At 43.5% G+C, this 20958-nt stretch overlaps 1 protein-coding gene across 2 annotated transcripts in view; it reads right to left on the bottom strand.

Moving 5' to 3' along the window:
- ELMO1 (engulfment and cell motility 1) overlaps positions 1 to 20958 on the bottom strand; it is a 450632-nt gene that overhangs the window by 365408 nt on the left and 64266 nt on the right. For both annotated transcript variants that reach the window (XM_090050152.1, XM_090050153.1), the window contains one exon: positions 1499 to 1649. In XM_090050152.1, the coding sequence (XP_089906278.1) occupies positions 1499 to 1576 (78 nt within the window). In that variant the 5' untranslated portion in view covers positions 1577 to 1649. The remainder of the gene's footprint in view (positions 1 to 1498; positions 1650 to 20958) is intronic.

Here is a 20958-nt window from a genome sequence, read left to right as displayed (position 1 = left end):
TGCCATTTCAGTGCCTCTTTAATTTTAGTGCCTCTATTTTGAGAATCCAACAATCGGGATATGTTTTGCTTTGTTGTTACTCAACAGAAGATTGAATTACATTTTTTCATTTTTATCCATATTGTTCCTGAGGGACTGAGTTTTTCAATACCTGCAGCACTATTCCTTGTACCTGCAGCACAATACCTGAGACATTCCTTTCTCAGCTAATTAATGCACCATGTTTCGCATCTGTAACATAAATAATTAAAAAGGCAAAGGTTCTCTCAGAAGTCAAGGAAGGGGATTTTGATGTGCAGGAGTCAAGTTAAAAAAAAGAGAAAGAGAAAGATTTCAGCAGCAACAACTTGAGGTCTGATTTACTGAATTTCCAAAGAGCAAAACACTGGTAACTGACTTTAATGGAAGCAGTTATAGATGTCATTATTTTGTCCATTTTACAGTACTATATTTTTCTGCAATGACAGCAGCCATGCCTGATAGCTGCATATCTCAATGCAATTGATGAGAAGTAGGGTAGGGTAAAATTAAGCAAAGAATTAGTATCCCAGTTCAGCAGAACACATTTATTTAAAAGCTAGTGAAGTGTTTGGAGGCATCAGAGATTAAATGTATTGTGAAAAATTCTGAAGCATTTTCTTTTGCCTGAAATAATCACCACATGGCTTTTCACCATGTGGCTTTCTAAAGAAGTGATGTTACATGTTTCCACATATTATTGTAAATGAATGGTAATATATTGAACGAGGTCACCTTTAATATTGATATATGTACATATTTAGTATCTTATGCAAGTTCCACACATCAACCATTACAATTCTATAGGTTTCAAGTAAGTGCCCTCTAGTTTTGTTCCAAATATACTGCAACAAAATATTTTTATTCTACACAGGCAATACGTTTCTCTTTATATAGTGCCTTAACAGTCCACCTCTGTTGCTGGATCCCTTCAGCCCATCTGTGTCCAAATTTAAAAAGCATTTTCCTGACAGCATATTATGTATTGAGCTGTTGCTCACTTAGAGCTATAGTCATCCAATTGAACAGGTCACTGCCTCAGTGACATCTGGGTAGAGCAACAAAACTGTCTTGTCCACACAGCACGCTACCAATCAGGTATCCAGAAATTAAAGCCTGCTGCAGCTATCTACTATAACAATACCTTGCATTAATAGAGTGCTTTTCATCTTCAAGCAATTTACATTAATAAGTAAAGCAGCATTATCACAATTTTACAGATGAGCAAGCTGAGGCACAACTGTTAAGTAGATGACAGAATAAATTAATGAATGTCTCATTTAAGTAACAGGCAGAAAAACAGCCGATGTGTCAAAAAAGTATTAAAATAAGCAACACACATTTTATACAGCAGATATTCAAATAAACCTATATGTGCCTTTAAGTAAACACACAGGTATGCACAAGCATACACCTTTCAACATACAAATACACTTCTGTACACATACATACATGGCAGCATTGATAAATAAGCACTCACTTGATCAATTTCCATTAACTTGGGGAAGGCACCTGGCCATTCTATGGCCACTTTCACTATATCAGCAGGAGGTGGCATTGTCAATGCCGCTGTTCTTCAAAGCCAGTAAAACTGGACACTAAATACTGCAGAGACTCTGTTTCATTCACACCTGCAGGGAGAGAGAGAGAGAGAGAGAAAAAAAACACAGCAGTTCAGACAAAATTCTAACAATGCTCTTTCATTTCCTATATTTTGCCTGGCTGGGCAGGTGCATGAAAATGTGCAAGAGAGTGAGAATACACATTCTGAAAGCAAACACAGGACAATGCTATCACCCACTACACAACTAGGCAATCTGTTAAAAAGATGGCTGAAGCACTGGAACCTACTGTGAATAACAGTCGTGCATTGGACACATTTAAACAGAAAAACTATTTTAAATATTATTAAAAATGGTTGGTTTAAAGCTACAAGCTACCTGAGGCTGATGTTATATTTCACTTCCGGATATCCAAGAAGTATATTAAATTAGTTAGAGCTTAAGTCAGCACTCCAGAAGGAAAGATTGCCCAGGAAGTTATGGCCAGGAAACACTGTTTCTGTTAACTACAGCAATGATCTTCTATGTGTTCACAAATAGATCAGTGCACTATAGCAACCAGGATGTCAGAAGGAAGGCATAATGCACAGCAGTTTTTATACTCATAAATCGCAAAAATGCCTCACTTAACTTTTTGAAACACCCTGCATAAAAGCTCTTTTCTATGAGGCAAACTTGAAATTTGCAAATAGGTACTGGGAATATATCAACAGACATTCACAACGTATGTAATCAGATACAGCCTCACCATCTTCAACAGTATTACTATCACCAAGGTTTTGTGGGAAATGGTCTGAGACGCGAATTTTGAGGGGAAAGCAACAAGGTTAATCCATTCTTGCAGATTCTCTTATTTTATTATATATGTTAATTTATATGCTTATTTTATTACATGTGCTTGTGCTCATCTCTAACCTCTTCAATACAGAAGATCTAAAACGTGAACTAGTACAGAACTGTTTCCCTGAGTCTGGAGACAGACCTTGCCAATGACTCCCCCTCTGACTAGTAGAAGCTAAACAAGCACTGGAAATAACCAGTTGATCATATTTCCATAACCTACCTAACTTCACCTTTTCTCCTTCTTCCATTGCATAATACTTTTAATTGTTTGTCAAGCCTGTCATTTAGATTGCAGTTTCTAAGCCTTCTACAGACATGGTCTGTAAAGAGCCTTAACTTTTGTTGCTGCTCTACAACACTAAAACTTTTACTAAAAAGAAAAAAGGGACCTTCAGTGAGAGAACCCTACCTATTCAGGAGGAAGGGAGAGAGAGAGAAGTGTGCATGTACACACATGGTCACTTACACCCATTATACGCACAATACACACTTCCAGCATATATGAAGTTCTTTCCAAAACCTAAAGAAAGGTGGTAGTTGTAAGAATGTATTAGATACCCAAGAGCCACAGAGTAATACATACCTATTAAGAATATCTGCACCTTCCATTTCAATTAGCCATTACTCCAGCCCTAGTCTCACTCTCTCCCTGAATCCGTTCTACTGGCCAGCCTGAGAAGGCTAGTTCCCTGGCTACCAAGAACAGCAGAACCCAGATCACTCTTCTCCAAGTAGTTCAGGTCAGACTGCCAAAGTAATGACAAGACTCTCAGCTGTTCGCTGCTACTTTTACATCAAAGGAGGCTGCTTTCTCACTCGGCTGAAGCTTATCACTGGTCTTGCATAGATGATCAGAGAAGCTGCACCCTTTGAAATGAAAGCCACAGCAAGTAGCTGGAGTATCTCAACGGTTTTGTGCAGCTGATTGCTGCAGTTCTGCATACCTCTGCAGCAATACATCACAAACTCTCATATTTGCAGGGGGAAGTTAGGAACCTAGCTCCAAGAATTCCACTGCATCCAGTAAGTATCTTTTCCCTGGACATTATATATGAAATTGAATACCTGAAATGATACTGATGAAAGTGTTGCATTAATATGAATATTCAAGTGATTCAGTATTGCCAAAATTGGTGACATTAAACCAACCACTGTATTAGGAGGAACAAGCAGTGCTACAAAACAAAATGTAAAGCAATAAACAGAGGCAACATGGTATAATGTGATTTGAGAAGGCACCTTGAAAGAAACAATAATACAATTAAGGAGAAGTTTGGTGTTTCTTCTATCTGGGCTGTCACAGAAACACGCTAGGGAGATTTGAGGATCCGGGATTAAACAAACAAAACAAGGCAGCTGATCACCCTGCTACTCAAAGGCACATAGGAAGAGCCGTCTTTCATCCATCATTACAGAAAGCTTTAGGAAGAGGACAGAAACCAATACTTTTTTTTTTTAAATGTGTTAGTCTCCTCCTCCCTTCTTTATTGTCAGACTTCTGCCTGAAGCCTTCTCAGTGCCCTTAACCCTGAGGTAAGGGTTAGCCTGGAGTTTATCGCCTAACATCTTGGGTGCAGATAAGGAGTACCTGCTCTCTGGCTGGGTCTAGATTTAAAAACATGAAAAGTAAACTGAGGGGGTCAGGGACAGGAAAGGAAGGTCTTGCTGACTACAATGGGGTCATATCCTAGAGGCTGTAGGAGTAACACGACAAAATACCAGCAATTGTTTTCTCATTATAAGTTTGCCTGCTTGAAGTAAAGGCTCTAAGGCAGGGGCGGGCAATTATTTTGGGCGGAGGGCCACTTACTGAGTTTTGGCAAGGCATCAAGGGCCACATGAGAGGCAGCCAGGGGCAGATAAATATTAATTTTCTAAATTTTTTAGGGGTCCCGTGGGCCAGATGGAATGGCCTGGTGGGCCGCATCTGGCCCGTGGGCCACATTTTGCTGAGCCCTACTCATGGAAGGCCAGCCCTGAATGCTGGGGAAACTTTGATTCATGACTGTGAATTTAGACTACCAAGCAAAAACAGCACTGCAATAAATCAACGTAGGCTCTTGAGTATTAATGGGGAAACTAACTCCTGATATTAGTTTTCTAATAATGTTTATCTGAAAATCAATCCTGCATACAGTTGAGAAAAGAGAACTGACAAGTTGTCTTGCTCTCAGTTGTATATGTTGTTGTTCTTACATGAAATGCATTTAATTGTGGGGGGGAAGAAATGAGCCCTTGTAGCCCAAGTTAGAGCCAAATCTTTGCCAATTGCTTAAAAAGGTTGGGACTAAAAAGTTCCCCACCATAATTAAGGTGCTGAAAATAAATCAGTTAGGGAGCCTATATATGAGCAGGAAGGCTGCTGCGGCGATGCACTGGAATTCCAGCACATCAGAGCAGACTCAATTAATTGAGGCTGCTGGTGTGTGGCAATTACTGTGCTCCAGCAGGTTCCTGCATCTCATGTATCAGCATCCCCATGCTTAAAAATGGTGGTGGGAGCCCTTTATTTAAAACTCTCCTAACCATCTTCAGTTCAAGTGCTCCTACTGCCACTTCTAAGCATGGGGATGCCAATACAAGAGACGCAAAGGCACTTTAATTAGATCAGCTCTTGGAGCTGCTCAAATTGAAATGCTGCTCCCCCCCCCCCCCCACAGCACGTGGAGTAGATCTTCAGTGGATATGAACTGGAGAAGTTTGATTGACTTCCAACAACTGAGAATTTACCAAGATGTTACAGTGCAGTTCCATTCTCTAAAATTTTCATTGAAAGCTTCCTTTCTTCCTCAATGGCTTCTGGATGAAATGTGGGCAAATTAGAAAAAAAAAAGTGCATCTTTCATATCTGCTACTATTAAAAACTCAGTGTAGTACCTGAAACCCAGGCTTGTTTCATTCCTTCTCATGAAGTATCACCAATATTAAAGATATCAACTTAGACCATCAGTTGCATGTTTTTGACTTCAGACAAAATATGACCTCAGTGACACATTTGGGATGCACCTTGCTTTTATGAATTAATATTCATTACCTGTCCTTCAGCAACACTCACAACTTGCTGTGTACTGTCCATACAGATGACCCAGTTTGCTGTGAAATGCTTGTGTTTTGCAAGTAAATTAATCCTCATAGGAACATAGGATTGGGAAGGGGTAATTCAGTCTAGTCCCTTGCATTTACAAGCTATTGTTAACCAAAGGAATCCCCAAAGTTAGCACTTCACACCCTTACCTACCACTACAGGCACAATACATGCCGGAAGTTGGGAAGGTACTGGTAATACCCAGGCTTTGAATGGACAGGGAAACAACTGGCTAGTCTCCAGGGAAGATCTTAGAAAAAGAACCCTTCCCCACATTACAGAAGTCAATCTCCATTCCCACCAAAATATCTGCCCTAGGGGATAAATTCATTCTTGACCCCAAATTTAGCATTTGGTACGACTGAACAAAACAAGCCCCACTAGCCAAGAAACCATGGGTTTATAAGTACCAGCAGGAACACAGCACATCTCCATCTAAAACCTGCAGTTTCAGCTGTGGCCATCTTCCCAACTTCTCAAAGTCAAGCGAAGAGACCTTGCAGAAACCAGCAGCATTCACAGCAGGAAAAAAAAAATCCTCACAGCCTTAACCAGTGACCAGAAAAGCCCTGATACGTGGGATTACTAGATGCATTTCTCACCAAAGACCTACCTACAAGGCTCCATATCTCAAACAACAATTGGTGTGCCAGAACTCCCTGTTCTTCATTACAGACCTTCCACATTTTATCCAGCTGAGTCTTAAACAGATGCAGGTTCCTTGCTACCACCACTTTACTTAGAAGTGCATTTCAAAATGCCCTTCCTATGATAGTTAGAAATCTTCTCAGTTTCAATCTAAATTTGTCTATGGCCAGTTTATAGCAATGTAACCTTGTACCAAAATTATTTTTCAGCCTAGAAAGCTCTTAACTTCTCCCAAGGTTAGCCCTATGTTGAACCACTAGGAGTAATTAAATCAGTTATACATACTTAGCTGTGCTAACAGAAACTAGAACATACTTAACTCACAAAAATTAGAAACCTCTCTTAAAGTCTTTTGAGTAAAGTCTCAAATCTGCAAAGTGAACAACACAGACATAGAGATCAGCTGATATATAAATTGGACCTTGGGAATTATTTGTACAGGTACATTTTTGGACAAAATCTAAGGAGGTAGAAGGTGTGTCCGGTACTACATAGGTTTGAAGAAAAGGAAGACAGCTATGTTCACTTTAAACAGAACACTAGATAGTTTGCATGCTTAAATCAGTTTTCAGTAGTGCAACTTCAGAATTGTGCATTACACTATTCCATAATTTGGCAAAACAAATACTTTCATGTCAATAAAGTTTGACACTATGCAAAATTAGCCCATTAAAGTGCAAATTCCAGAAGTTAATGTCCTCTGACAAAGCATGGTATATTTGAAACACCCTGTGCAGCCCACTGGATGGTCTACTACGCTGTAGTAATTAACACTCAGGCTGGAAATCAGAATATCCCTGATGTAATGTTTAATGCAAAATGCATTAGCACTGACACTCAAGATCCCAATTTACCTACCTGGCTCTGAGAGATTAACTCAATTTGTGAGTCAGTACAGCATAAAATCCACAGCTATGTCACTGACTTATGAATTTTTCTTTTTTCATTTTTTCTTACATCTGTGCATTGCACACAGAAGATAGGATTTTAGTTTTTCTGAGGTGGGTACCCCTCTAGAATCTTTAATATGTATTTTGCATTTCTATAGTGCCCTCTGTGTAAGGATTTCAATGGACCTGGAGCAATTAATTATTTATAATTATAACAACACCCCAGCAACATAGAAACTATTAACATTTTACAAATGGGGAAAGAGACAAGCAGCCTACGTAGAAAGAAAGAGAGACAAGCAGCCTGAGAATATCAGCATGGGTTCCTAACTCTCAGTTCTGTTCATCTACAAAACCATATTTCCTCTTTTACATAGAAGATTTCATGTCCTAATGCTGGTGTGGGGTATTTTCCTGAGCAGGAAAAGTAAAGAAGTTAATGATTCAAAACCACATGCATTTGATAATTTTCCATAGCAAAGTACACTCTGTATTTCTTTCTGATGTACAAAATAATCAAGAATCGCATGGAGCTGGAGAATGCTGTGGCTGTTGGGTTAATTGATCCCACAAAGCTTATCCATGGCATTTATTAAAGAAAGCATGGATGAAACTGGTTGAATGAACAAGTGGGTATACATCAGGACTCTTGTTGTGCCTCTCAAATAATGGGTAAAGGAGCAAAGAATGGAATCAGAACTAGCTGTATACAAGGGTGTCATTTAAAGGAAACATTTAGATGGGAAAAAAAAGAAAGAACTTCCTCTCCTCTTGGGATCTTACATAATCAAGTCTTGTCAAACCTAATCAGTTTCTTCTGCTGAGCTCTGGAGTCCCAGACAAACAAAGACTACTGGTAAGTGGCAAGTTTAGTTGAAAGGCTCCTTGGGGACCAAGTCTGATTAACAATTTGAGAAAAATAATCCAACACTAAATTAATATCCCCAAAAGAACTATCTTTGGATTTAAAACTGCATGACTGAACAGTTAACTCTAAAGAGCTGTAAATCATCTGCTCTCTGACAGAAGGCAAAAAAGAGTACTGAAGGCAGTAAGTTAAATTTAAACTGTATGTATATACAAAGGCTTTCATGTTGACCTCCACTTTGTTACAAGCTCAGTGCCTTTCACCTCTGAACTTGACACAAGGCACACAGTCCCAACAGACCCAGGTCAACAAGGTTCAAAGAGACTTTGACAAAGTATGAGACAAAGTTCAGCACCAGACCTTAATTTCCAAGACAGGTCTCTGATAACAAGTATATCGCACCAAATAATCAACTCAAGAGTTAGTGTACAAATACACCATTTAGCATAACATGATAAACCTGCAGTTATCTTTGTACTGAAAAAAACAGATCCTTATAATTTGCTCTTGGAGGAATTTGCATGAGAATGGGATGGCAATGAAATGCAATAGGAGAGGGAGACTTTTTATAACCACTGATACTGGCTTGGAAGGAATAAGAACATCTGAATAGTTAATCTGCCTGCTGGATATCTGTGTTCCTACTCTTCACACCATTACAGCACTTTCCCACACTACTCTTATAGCTCCATATAGTTGGAACTGAAAGACAAAACAAATGCTTTCATTTTCTATTGCTCTGAAAGCATGGCTATAAAAAAAAAAGAAGAGAGAAAGAAACCATAGTCCTTAAATAGAAAGTTCATTTTTAAAAGGTGAATTGCAAAGGAAAGCAAAACAGATGTGTGTGCGCTTTGGGGGCGAGTAGGACAATTGTATGTTCTTTCATATTAGGTATAAAAGAAGCTCTGGAAAAAAAACTTGAAAGTTCAGGGATGCAGGGGACTTGAATTTTCTCTTTCCTGACTTTTTTTCTTTTTACGGAATTGAAATTCACATCCTGTCTACCCAATGTTTGCTGGAAGACAGAATGGACAATTAAGCAACTGCTACTAGAAAAAATATGGCATCACAGAAGTAAAAACTTGATTAATTTGAATTATTCACTCTTTTGAAAACTCGGTGATTTCATTAACATCATTGTGTGTAAAATTGCCTGAGAAATAGTTGGAAGAAGAAATCTCTCTTAAAGAATTCTTGAACCAATCATTCAGTTTTAAAGACTGATAGTTCCCCAAACCATTTACTTGGATGTTTAAGAGAGATCTTCAGCAAATTAAAGAGTAGCTACAAAATCTGACAAAGAAGAAAGATCAGACTAATCTAGGGGCTTTTTTACAGTAGATAAGACCGTACAGTCAGTTCTGACCTTTCAGAGTCTATTAAGATGTGCTGTTTTGCTTTGAGAGTTACCTCTAATAATCAAACCAGATATTCCAGATATTTCTACAGTGAAAGCAAGCAGAAAGAAAAAGAACTTAAAGGAAACCCCACACTTTCAGTTCTTATTTAAATATACTCTAGAGAAACAGAGAGAGAGCAAACCCCATTTGTACCTAATATTGCTGCTATAATTTCAGCACTTGTAAAGGATGATAGGGGAATGCAGGAAGGAGCAAGTACCAGGCAGTGTAGAATTAACTAGTAAATAACAGCAGACCAAAATAGGAATTCCAGGAATGGGGACAGAATAGATCTAATTTTTAGTTTTGATTCTCACTCACAAGGAGGGCTTCTTTGCACAGCTCAGACAGTCTAGAATTACTTTAGGATAACTGGGAACTGGTCCCATTAATTAGGCTAAGGATACAGACAAATGTAAAAATTCAACTGGTATCATTTGATACTGATACAACTTACATCTGCAAGAGTCTGTAGCAGTGGTCCTCAACCTTTTTTCCCCTGCAGGCTGGGTGGGCAGCACCTGATCTGTCTGCAGTCCCAAGCCAGCTGTGCAGACAAAGGCAGGAAGCACCCCAGCACCAATCCAGTTACAGCAGGGGAGGAGGCATGGCCCAGCCCCAAACCTGACACTCAAGGCTTGGGAATTTGACAGCAGGGGAGGGCGGTAGTATTAACTGTCATTGCTCCCCTGCCTCCCAGTTTTCAGACCCATGATGAGCCCCATCTGCCAGATGCTGTGGCTTCATGGGCCAAATATGGCCTATGGGAGAGGGGTTGAACACCCCGGGTCTATAGTAATAGAAGAGTAGCAAAACTGCTTCAATTTTAATCCTGCTTCATTCAGGGTCAGACTCATTTTGGCTTCTGCCACCAGAGTAAATACAATGTATGATTGCAGGGGTGTTGGTTGTAGCTGTGTTGGTCTGAGGACATAGGCAGACAAGATTCTTTGGGTGAATCTGATATCTTTTATTAGACCAACTTAAATAGTTGGAAAACAATTATTAAGCAAGCTTTTGGGTTCAAAAACCCTTCATCAGTCTAAGGAAGTTTCTGCAGTTGGTATGTGCTGTTCCTGGATGGAATGAAAAGTAAAGAAGCCAGAGGCTGGTCTGGTATGCATACAAGACAGGTAGTCAGTGAAGATGTAAGGAAACTTACAAAACACTTCCCAGAGATGAGCTTATGAACTCCACTTCATGAACCTCCTGGATACTAAAAATCATGGACTAAATATAGACATTGGATTTATAACACATTATAACCTGCCTGACATCTGACTCCCCAGGTATCTCTCCATTATTCACCCCCACCCCCAGCCTGTCTCTCACCCATTGACTCTTCAATCTACATCTTCACTTGGTAACTTTGGATAGCCTGAGCTCTGAAAGAAATACATTCACAAAAACAAAGAGAGACTGTGAAGGGCTAAAGACGGACCGTCAAAAAGCATGAGGCTGAATCAATTCAGTCTTTGCAGGTTAGTCTAAAATGTGTACACTGAATGGATATGCAAGTGAACAACCATTTACTTTTGATTCCAGAAATGCAGCCACATGCCTACAGTGGCCCAGGCCAGAAGCTGGGGGATACTAGAGCACGCCTCCCTGCTGAACCAGAGCAAACAGCTTGGGCCAAGGCTAGCCTGCTCACCCTGGAGGGGGTGGCGGCTTGTGGAGGTGCTACAAAGAATCCTGAGAAGCTGGGAGACTATGAGTTAACTTGAATCCGATGGGGATCGGGGACAGAAGTTCAATAAACTGATTTAACTTAAAATCAGTTAAGTTGGATACTACATCCATCCAGATTTACCTTAAACCGGTTTCAGCCATTTTGAAAGTAGTTTATGTGCACTGAACTTTTGTTGCGTTACATATTTGAACTGGTTTCCAAACATTTATACTGGTTTATGTGCAACTTCTGTCCCTAGCCAAGATGGGAAGAGTAGCAATGAGAACATAGAAGACAACGTGACACAGTTAACACTAAGGGCTTATCCATCATCCTTGGAATTTATCCTAGATTAATTTATTTTGCAGTAAAGTAACCTGCCCCCAATTTTTATTGTAATGACCTGGCATTACACCATCACCTGCATTATTATATCCATTTGGAAAGCAGTTGCAATCCAGTGCTTCAGGAGGGCAAAAGAGTTCTTCCTGAGGTCTTTTGTAAAAATACAAAAGACCTCAGGAAGAACACATGAGAGAGTGTTCATAGTCTATAGCTACTGTGGGGAACTGGACTGTTGCTAGAAATTCCAGTTGCTCAGCCTGACTCAGAAATCCAGGATTTCAGTGTCTCTAAGACCATAGACCAAATTGCATCCCCCTGAAACCCAAGCCTGAGAATACTGATACATCTGAATCATATGTGAAGCTCAATAATGGAAATAAAAATAGGACAACTTCTAATAAGTCTTGTGTGACCTATCACAATAGAATTGTATGAAGGGATTAAAGCAACTTGGTTCTAGATATTGTCAAGGTGCCTGGACTACTTTTCATTCTGCCCATCTCCTTTCAGGCTGTCATTCTGTACCACACAACACATATGCATGCATGCACACACATGCACTCCCTTAAAATAATGGAGGCATTGGAGAGTGCTTAAACTCACCAATCTTTATTTTTTCCTTTAACTAAGCAACTTTGTTGCCTTCCTCCCTCCAATGCTTATTGCATGCTCTCTTAAACCTCATCAGTGACTTCCCCCAACCTTCCAAGATGGTGGCACCAACATGGTTTAACAAGGAAATGGCTACAACAGAAATTCCTTCCCTTTGGACTAACAATACAGAGAAAAAGCATGGAATTATTTGTCTTGCTCATAGTTTTGTTGAGGCCCTGAGCTTCAAGCAGATATGGAGTATCATGATGTACATAGCCCAAATCAAGCTAGAAACATTTAAAAAATGTTTCAAGGAAGTGGTCCTCAAATGGCTAACTGTGGAAAATGCCGTGGGTGTGCCATAAAGAGAGAATGGGAAGGGAGTCAGCCAGCCTCTCCTTATATACCCATGGCACCACGCAAAACTGTGCTAAAACACCATTCTGTTCAATATATAATACCTATGCTCAAAAAAAGCAGCAGTCACCTTAGTGCAGCAATGCAGGAGGACAGAACAGTTTTACTGACAAACCTAGATGTTGGGCTGTCCCCACAGGTTTAGGGCTGTGCAAAACAGTGTTCCTTCAAATCATCAAAACAGAAGTTGAATTGGAACGGTGCTGTTTCATTTCAAGTTTAGTTTCATTTCATTTTGCAAGCACTGTTCTGTTTCATTTTGTCAAAACTATTTTGATGTTTTGCCCATAGGTTATTATGGGGAAACATAAAATACAGCAGGCAGGCAGATCAGGGGCCTGTCGGCACCCCTGGGAGAGCTGCAGGGGCTGTGCCAGAGTCCTCCCAGGGGTGCATGCCCCCGATCTGCCTGCCAGGTGACATGAGCCAGGTGCTCCCCCCGGGGCCAGCGGCAGCATCAATCTTCCCAGCGCTGGGTGTGGGCTGTACCCAGCACTGGTCTGTAATCTGGCAGGCAGATTGGATGGGATGCACCCCCTGGAGGACTCCAGCACAGCCCCCACAGCCTTCCTGGGGGTGTGGGCAAGCCCCTGATCTGCATGTCAGATGACAGGAGCCAGGTGCTGCCTTCTGGCACTGTCACTGAAGCCAGTAAGCCTGGCTTTGAAACTCAAAATGTTTCAAAACTTTTTAAATGTTTCTAGTTCTCTTGTTTTGTTTTGAATCTGTTTCAAAGGCTTAGTTTCATTTCAATTTTGCCATTTCGAACTCGAAATGCATCAAAACGGCTTTGAAACGAAACAGCAGGTGAAATTTTGCACAGCCCTAGTGGTTATACTGCTTCCATTCTGGAGCTAGTCTGTGTAGATAAGCTCAGGGTGTCCCTTCAACATGCCCAGCAAAGAGGTCATGATGGAGCTGGGTTCTGTGGCTATGCATAGAGTTGGGAGAATTTTGCCAACGCTATCTTCGGGCTGCAATTGAGGCTGTTTTGGAGGAGGGAGAAAGTAGCCCATGGAACCAAGAAGGTTGAAAATTACTGTTTTAAAGCACCCTAAGGAATTCATACATTCAGGCCACTGTAAAATTCTATTTCTTTTGTGATATGCTTTATGCTAACTTGGGAGGTTAAAGAGAACTCAAGACAAAGCAAGTGTTCTGATTTCGGAGAGACTACAGGCAATGCAACCATCTTAGCACTTAGAGCAAGAATGAAAGGGAGCCACCAGCTATACTAATTTTGATGGCACCATCCTTGGAAAAACAAAACAAAACTGTGTTTCATCTTTCCACGTTGCTCATTACATACTAGGACAGGAGTGGACAATTATTTTGGCTGGAGGGCCACTTAACAAGGTTTGGAGAGCCTATCCTTTGACAGTTGCCCCACCCCCTAGTCACCATCTTGGGACTGGAAGTCCAGTCCCTACCCCCTGACCTTTCCCACCAGAAGTCCCTCCCCTTGCCTCTGGGAAATGCTCCTTTTGGGACGGGGGATTGCCATCTTAGAACCAGAAAAACAAAAACAAATCATGCACTAAAAGTCAAACACCTACTATAAGATATTTTAACTGTATTACAAAAAATATATTTTCATGATTTGTGTTTGCATACTATATATAGAGGTGATTGCATAATAACCCAAAAATAAAGTCTTAGTCTTGAAGATTGAGTGGATACACACTCTAAGTTTTTTTATGTTTATATATAAATGAACTTGAGTTTGCCTTGCCCACTTTCCACATACAAGAGCTTCACTTTCCTGAGGCAAAGACTCTAAACAAAATCATGTTCTGAAGTCTTAGCTTCCCTTTAATTCTGTAATTCTGGAAGTGCAAAATGTGAAGGATGAGAAGCTGTACAACAGAGATAATTCTGTAGCAAGCAGCCTTTGCCAACCTGCTCTATGCAGGCCAAGAACATCATACCCTATTGCCCTTCCTGAATGAGATGCTCTTGGATGTCAATCAAGAATGCTCCCAATCTTCAATAACTCAGACATGAAATTTCAGGGGTTATAACCACACCCTTCTGCTAGATAAAACACTATGATGAGAGTCATAGGTCATTTTCAAGTTCTCTCAAAAATACTGCATAGCCTTCTTGCAATTTTACTTCAAACAATATTCCATATCGCACACCTTGAATGACTGAAGTGGGGAAATGGAGAGTGCCTTGGTTTCTCCATCTGTAAAATGGGGATACTAATACAGACCTTCTTTGTAAAGGGCTTGAAGATGCACTGATGAAAAGTACTAGACAAAAGCTAGGCACTATTACTTCTGTTACAATATTTCAAATAGTTCTTTCCAATTAAATAAAAGGTGTACTTGTTACCACAGTGTCTCTGTTTTTCCAGTTGTCTAGCTTATGCTTTTAACTCTTATAATTAGAAACATCCCCCACATACAATAGCAAATATGCACAGACAAGCTGATGATTACATAGCCATATTTCCCAGTCTCCAAACTCAAAGCAAAGTTTCTGCTTCGGGTACCTTGGAAAACACAAGCAGCTTTGCCAGGAGTGAACAAAACACTGAGTTTCCAAACTGGCTGATTAAAAGAACCAAGTCTTAACTTCTCCACAATATGTACACACGAAATGCAGAGGACTAGACAATACCAGCCACATTATTCTACAAAATTACTTGAAGCACTTCTTCTCAGATGCCAGAATGTTAATCACTCTTGATTGCTAGTACTGTTTTCTCAACTTGGATCAAACCAGTTAACATGAACCAGCAGTGGTTGTATAATAACTTTATATACTATCACAAAAACAAACAGAATGCTTCAGTGATTTAGATCAGGGCTCTCTTGATTTCAGTGACCAAATATTTCACCTGTCTGGTACTTACAAATATACAAGGCGGGATATAAAACCCCCGCTTTTTTTTTTTTTTTTTTTTTAGGAGATGAGAGAGATGCTGTACAAACACACTCGAATGATCTGGAAGAATCTCTCCAAGTTTGTTTTCCTGGCAGAAAAACTTACCCACAGATATTCAAATACTGAGCCCCTGAATAGCAGAGAGCTTGTAATGCTGACACTGTGCAGTTGGGGACCCCTGTAAACATAATTTAGAATGCTCTGCAGGGTTCATTAGTCTGCCTGGAGACAGATAGCAGCAGTGTACAGCTGATCAGCTGACCTAGACTGCTCAGAGTCTACCTGTGTCTCCCTGCAGCACAATGTGGAAATTGTGAAGGGGGCACATTCTGCTCCCTGCTCAACTAAAGCAGTGGACTCCAGTGAATGACACTATCTGCTGGAGGAAGGGGAAGGAGAGGAATGGGAACAAAGCATTTTGAGACGCTGGAGATCTATCTGTGACTTCTCTCAAAAGAGAACATATAAAGATATTTGCTCTTCCAGGAGAAACACTCCCAGGAGTTGTTACTTGGTTATATTTCTCTTGGAGTGGCCATTTTTGCTTTGGGAGAAAAATTCTGAGCATCTGTACACCTGTGGTTTCTCCTGGGAGAGCAGCAACTTCCCCAGGAGAAATTCAATGTCTTCATGTGGACAGAGAAAGAACAGTCAAAATAAAATGTGAAGTATGCATCTCTAAACTAGGGGCTGGCAACCTTTTATGAGCAGCAGACTTAATAGAGCTAGGTCCAAAGGCAGACTTCTGTTTCCAATCTGGCTGCTGCCACTGTTTCCCCTCCCACCACAGTGCCACTGAATTGCCAATGACAGCCCAGCTTCACCTTCCAGACACAATTGCTTAGTGGGCCATAGGTTGCCAAACCCTGAGCTATACTATTAAAAATGTAGCACCCTAACCATTACATAAAATATTTCAAAATTAGAAATAACTCCATCTAGAATTCCACTGTTGTTGCAGTTGTACAAAACTGAAGTAATTCTTTGTGATCCACAAGAACAGATCTCTGGATTAAGTCTGAAGAAGGTTCTCCTGCCTTTGCTATACAAGGTTTATGATATCTGGTTGAGCAGCTAGGATTCCATATCACAGAATGGAATGATCCACATGCACTGAATTAATCAATTACCGAATGTACTTGTATTACATTCACACTATAAAGATTGAAGTATTTGGATAAAGTGCTCTTACAATTTTTAGTGCATGGATTATTGTAAGTACTTGTATTTCAAGAATTTTGTCAAGTCCCTTCTCAATTAAGCTATTTTTTGTAATTCTGGCTTTCGGATTTTCCTAGTTAAGTTCTGCCACTGTGTTTGAAAGAAATTGCTGTTTATTTAGCACAGCCTTCAGAAGTTGCATCCAGTGAGAGGTGTTTCAAAATAAAAGTTTTCAACTGAAGCATGCAATTCTGAACATCATTGGAGGCTCTCATCTTGAAGTAGTGTCATTTGTGTGAAGAAACACAGAAGCCCTGTATGAACGATGAACCAGTTTCCAGCTGATGTTAAGTGGTAAAATCAGATGATCTTGACTGTTCAAATTACATAGTTTAGCTATTAAACAAACTATTTAACAGCAGAACAGGAGCCTTTTGACAGCTTCTAGTACTGGGTTCCCATATATCATGTAACAGGGGCTCAGACAGGAGCCCTGTTACTAGGATAGCCATGGGAGTGCATAACTATAGAGAGCACCTTGCACAGGTGAGGGGAATGACACACTGGGAGAAGGTTAAGATAATTAGCCTGCTGCAGCCAGTATAAACCTGGTGGTGAGCAAGCACGCTTTGCCTTTGGTCACTGGAAGATGGAGGGAGGACTGCAGAAGAAGAAAAGAAGAGAGACACCTGATCCACAACACAGGGAAGTTCTGAGACTGCAGACCCTAGGACAACCCTGCCTGGCTGGTAAGAAAGCAGGGTACTCATCTGAGACCTGCAGCTAGTCCGATGAATCTGGGAAGAACTGGGGCTCCAGGAGATCACCGCTCCCAGGGGAACTCTGAGGGAAAGTGCTCCAGGGCAGCCAACGGGAAGCAGAAATGGCATAAAGTCAGTCGCCCCACCAGGACAGCTAGGAGCTACCATCTGCTATTAGGTAGGGAGGAAGCAAGGGAGGCAGCTTCCTGCTCGGGACCCATGGAGGCACAGAGAATGCACCCTGCTAATGAGTCAATGAGCAGAGAAGGCCCAGCCCAGTACAGAATTAGCTTAAGGCATCCAGGGCACACTCAGGCTTCCAGAGTTTCCTCCTCAGCTATATTGGTTTCCCTCGCTAATGAGGTAATTAGTGAGGTGAACACAACTTTGTAATCCACTGCTAGGAATAAAATGCATGGTGTGAGTTCATCACCTGGGTGGTCTGTGGTGTTTCACCCCTAAAAATAAAATTGAACATCCTTTTTCTTTCAATCCAAGTCATGGGAGGTGAGTTCAGAGGGAGACCCTGCACCCGCCCTCCCCCCATCCCCCCCCCCCAACACACACACACATGCACACCAAAAGGAAGCTACTGTGTAGGGAAATGGTAGTTTACAGGTTTTAGTCCACTTAAACAAACCTAAAAAAACCAAGTACATTAAATACTGTTTTTAGTTTACATACAGGAAACATGAACATATTCATAGGGTTTCACTGCACATGGAGAACACCATTCCACATTGATTTGGAAAGTTAGCATGTTGTTTTGTAGAACTGGTATGTTCACAGAACTGGAGGTTGTAAAGAAGCCCTCACCTCCTCCTGTTGCATTTGCGTCTCTGGATAGAAAGAAATGCAAGAGTCCTTGGACCAGCAAAGTGTAAAAGCAAATGGGAGAAGCAAAACGTAGGCTCTGGAGCGGTGAGAGATGCGCGGGTGAAGCCCGCTGCACCCCCACTCCCCCGAAGCCCCCCAGACACCCCCTCAGCAGCCGCCGAGCCCCCTGCTGACCCCCAGCACAGCCGGAGGTAAGCGGGCTCATGGTGGGAAGGGGTTAACTCCTCGCTTGCTGGGAGGAAGCCGCTGCCTGGTGCCGGGCCGGGTCAAGCCCCTGCCCAGGCCCCTACTTGGCCCAGCCCCCCAGGGAGCCCCGCAAACAGGCTGCGTAAACAGGCGCTCGAGTTAGCGCGGAGTTCGTGCAGGGGAGGGGGTGGGAGGGCACGAGACCCTGCCTGCGACCCCCCCCAGCCATAGCCAGCCCCAGCCGTAGCCAGCCTACCAGAGGCATGACACGGATGGGCACGCGCTGCACCCCGAGGCTCCCCTCGGGCTCTGCGGCCCCTCCACTGGGCACCTCAGAGACGGCCACGCAGACGGAGCCCCTGGCTCTTGGCTGCGGGGGCTGCCTGTCCCTTTTTCAGGCTCCGGGGCCTGGGAACATGGCCCCCTCCCCTTGCGGGGTCTGCTCCCTACTGGGGTCTCTGGCGCGCCAGCTGGAGGAGCTCCAGGCCACAGTCCAGAGACTGCGTGCCATCAGAGACTGCGAGCAGGAGATAGACTCCTACTGCCAGGCCCTTCTCCCCCGGGAGCTGCAGGGGAGAGCTCCGTCTCCCTCCACGACTAAGGAGGACTCTGGGACCTCCCGCTCTGCCCAGTCAGGGGCATGGACCAAGGTGGTCAAGGGCCCCAAGGCCCGCCACACCAAGGCCACTGCCCCGCTGGAGCTTAGCAACAGGTTCGCACCTCTTGCAGCCCCAGCAGAGCCCACGCAGTTGCCAGCTCCCGCAGGCAACCCAGGCTCGACCGCAGCTACTGGCCCCGCTCTCCCCAAGACAAAGCGTAAGGTGTTTGTTGTGGGAGACTCCATACTGCGGGGCACTGAGGGGGCAATCTGCCACCCCGACCCCTTAGCCCGGGAAGTCTGCTGCTTCTCGGGGGCCCGCATCCGAGACATTGCGGAGAGGATCCCGCAGCTCCTCCGGCCCACAGACCACTACCCCATGCTCCTTATTCATGTGGGCACCAATGACACGGCTCGGAGCACCCCCAGCCAGGTCATGAGGCGCTACAGGGAGTTGGGAACAGGGCTTAGGGGTCTGGGAGCTCAGGTGGTGTTTTCCTCGATCCTCCCAGTCTCAGGCTATGGGCTGAGGAGGGAGAGGAGCATCCACGTGGTGAACCAAAGACTGCGGCGCTGGTGTTACCAGGAAGGCTTTGGCTTCCATGACCACAGCCCGCTCTTTGGAGAGAGAGGCAGCGAGCTGCTGGGAAGAGATGGCCTCCACCTCTCTCCCCTGGGGAGGAGGCTCTTCTCAGCCAGGCTGGCTGACCTGCTCCACCGGGCTTTAAACTAAGCCTGCTGGGGGATGGGGGGACTACTGCCCCTGCTGGCCCGCTGAACGGCCCTTGCAAAGCCAGCGGACCAAGGCACTTAAGGGGGCACTTAAGGGAGCTCACCCCTGCCCCAGCCCTGGCACAATCTGTGGGCAAGGCAAGAGCCCCCAAGGGCACACTTGCCTGCCTGTACACTAATGCCAGGAGCCTGGGCAACAAGCAGGACGAGCTCGTCCTCCTGCTCACTGCAAAGAAATATGATGTCATTGGGATAACAGAGACCTGGTGGGACTCCACCCATGACTGGACCACGGGGATAGAGGGCTATACCCTGTACAGGAGGGATCGTGTTGACAAAAGGGGCGGGGGTGTAGCTCTCTATGTGAAGGAAAGCTACATGTCCCTGCAAGCTGATGTTGGCGACCGGCATGGACAGCTAGAGACCCTCTGGGTAAAAATTCGTGGGGAATTCGGCACAGGGGACACAACGGTGGGAGTCTGCTACAGACCTCCCACTCAAAGTCCTGAGCTTGACCAGGAGTTCGCCCGAGAACTGACTGAGGCCGCTTGCTCCAGGACCTTGGTTGTCATGGGTGACTTCAATTACCCGGACATCTCCTGGGAAGATCACTCAGCTAAATCTGAGCAGGCGCAAAGCTTTCTCTCATGCGTGGATGACCTCTACCTGACCCAAGAGGTCTATGGGCCAACGAGAGGCAAAGCGCTGCTTGACCTGGTACTGGCTACGGGGGATGACCTAATCGGCGACCTAGTGATCGATGGGAAGTTGGGTGACAGCGACCACGAGCTGATCACCTTCACCATCCGCCGTAAAGCTGGCAAGTCAGTCAGCAACACAGAAGTCCTTGACTTCAGAAAAGCCGACTTTGACAAGCTCAAGAGGCTAGTCAGTCAGGCCCTCAGGGACCATGACCCTAGGGAGATGGGAGTTCAAGAAGAGTGGTTGCTTCTCAAGGAAGCGATCCTCAGTGCACAAGCTAAATCCTTTCCAACACGGAGGAAAGGCAGCAAGAAGGCACAGCAGCCCCCCTGGCTCTCCAGAGACCTAGCGGACCTACTGTGGCTAAAAAGGAAAGCCTACAAAGGATGGAGGATGGGATTCACCTCCAAGGAGGATTACTCCGCGCTGGTCCGGTCCTGCAGGGAGCAAACCAGGAAAGCCAAGGCTGCAACTGAACTCCAACTAGCTTCAGGCATCAAGGACAACAAAAAGTCCTTTTTCAGATATGTGGGGAGCTGGAGGAAAAGCAAGGGCAATGTTGGACCCCTGCTAAACCAGATGGGGCAACTGACAAGTGATGCCCAGGAAAAAGCCAACCTATTAAATAGGTACTTTGCGTCAGTCTTTCATCAGTCACACAGGATGCCCATGCCTGCTATGGGACAGGGAAATCTGGGTGAGGGGGATCCCCTACCCTCCATCAATGCTGACCTCATGAAGGAA

The sequence above is a fragment of the Crocodylus siamensis genome, chromosome 5 (genome assembly GCF_052110815.1).
Source record: "Crocodylus siamensis isolate JL-2025a chromosome 5, ASM5211081v1, whole genome shotgun sequence".
In the NCBI taxonomy this organism is placed as follows: Eukaryota; Metazoa; Chordata; order Crocodylia; family Crocodylidae; genus Crocodylus; species Crocodylus siamensis.
Note: the sequence above shows the minus strand (reverse complement) of the source record. Positions and strands in the feature narration are given on the sequence as shown.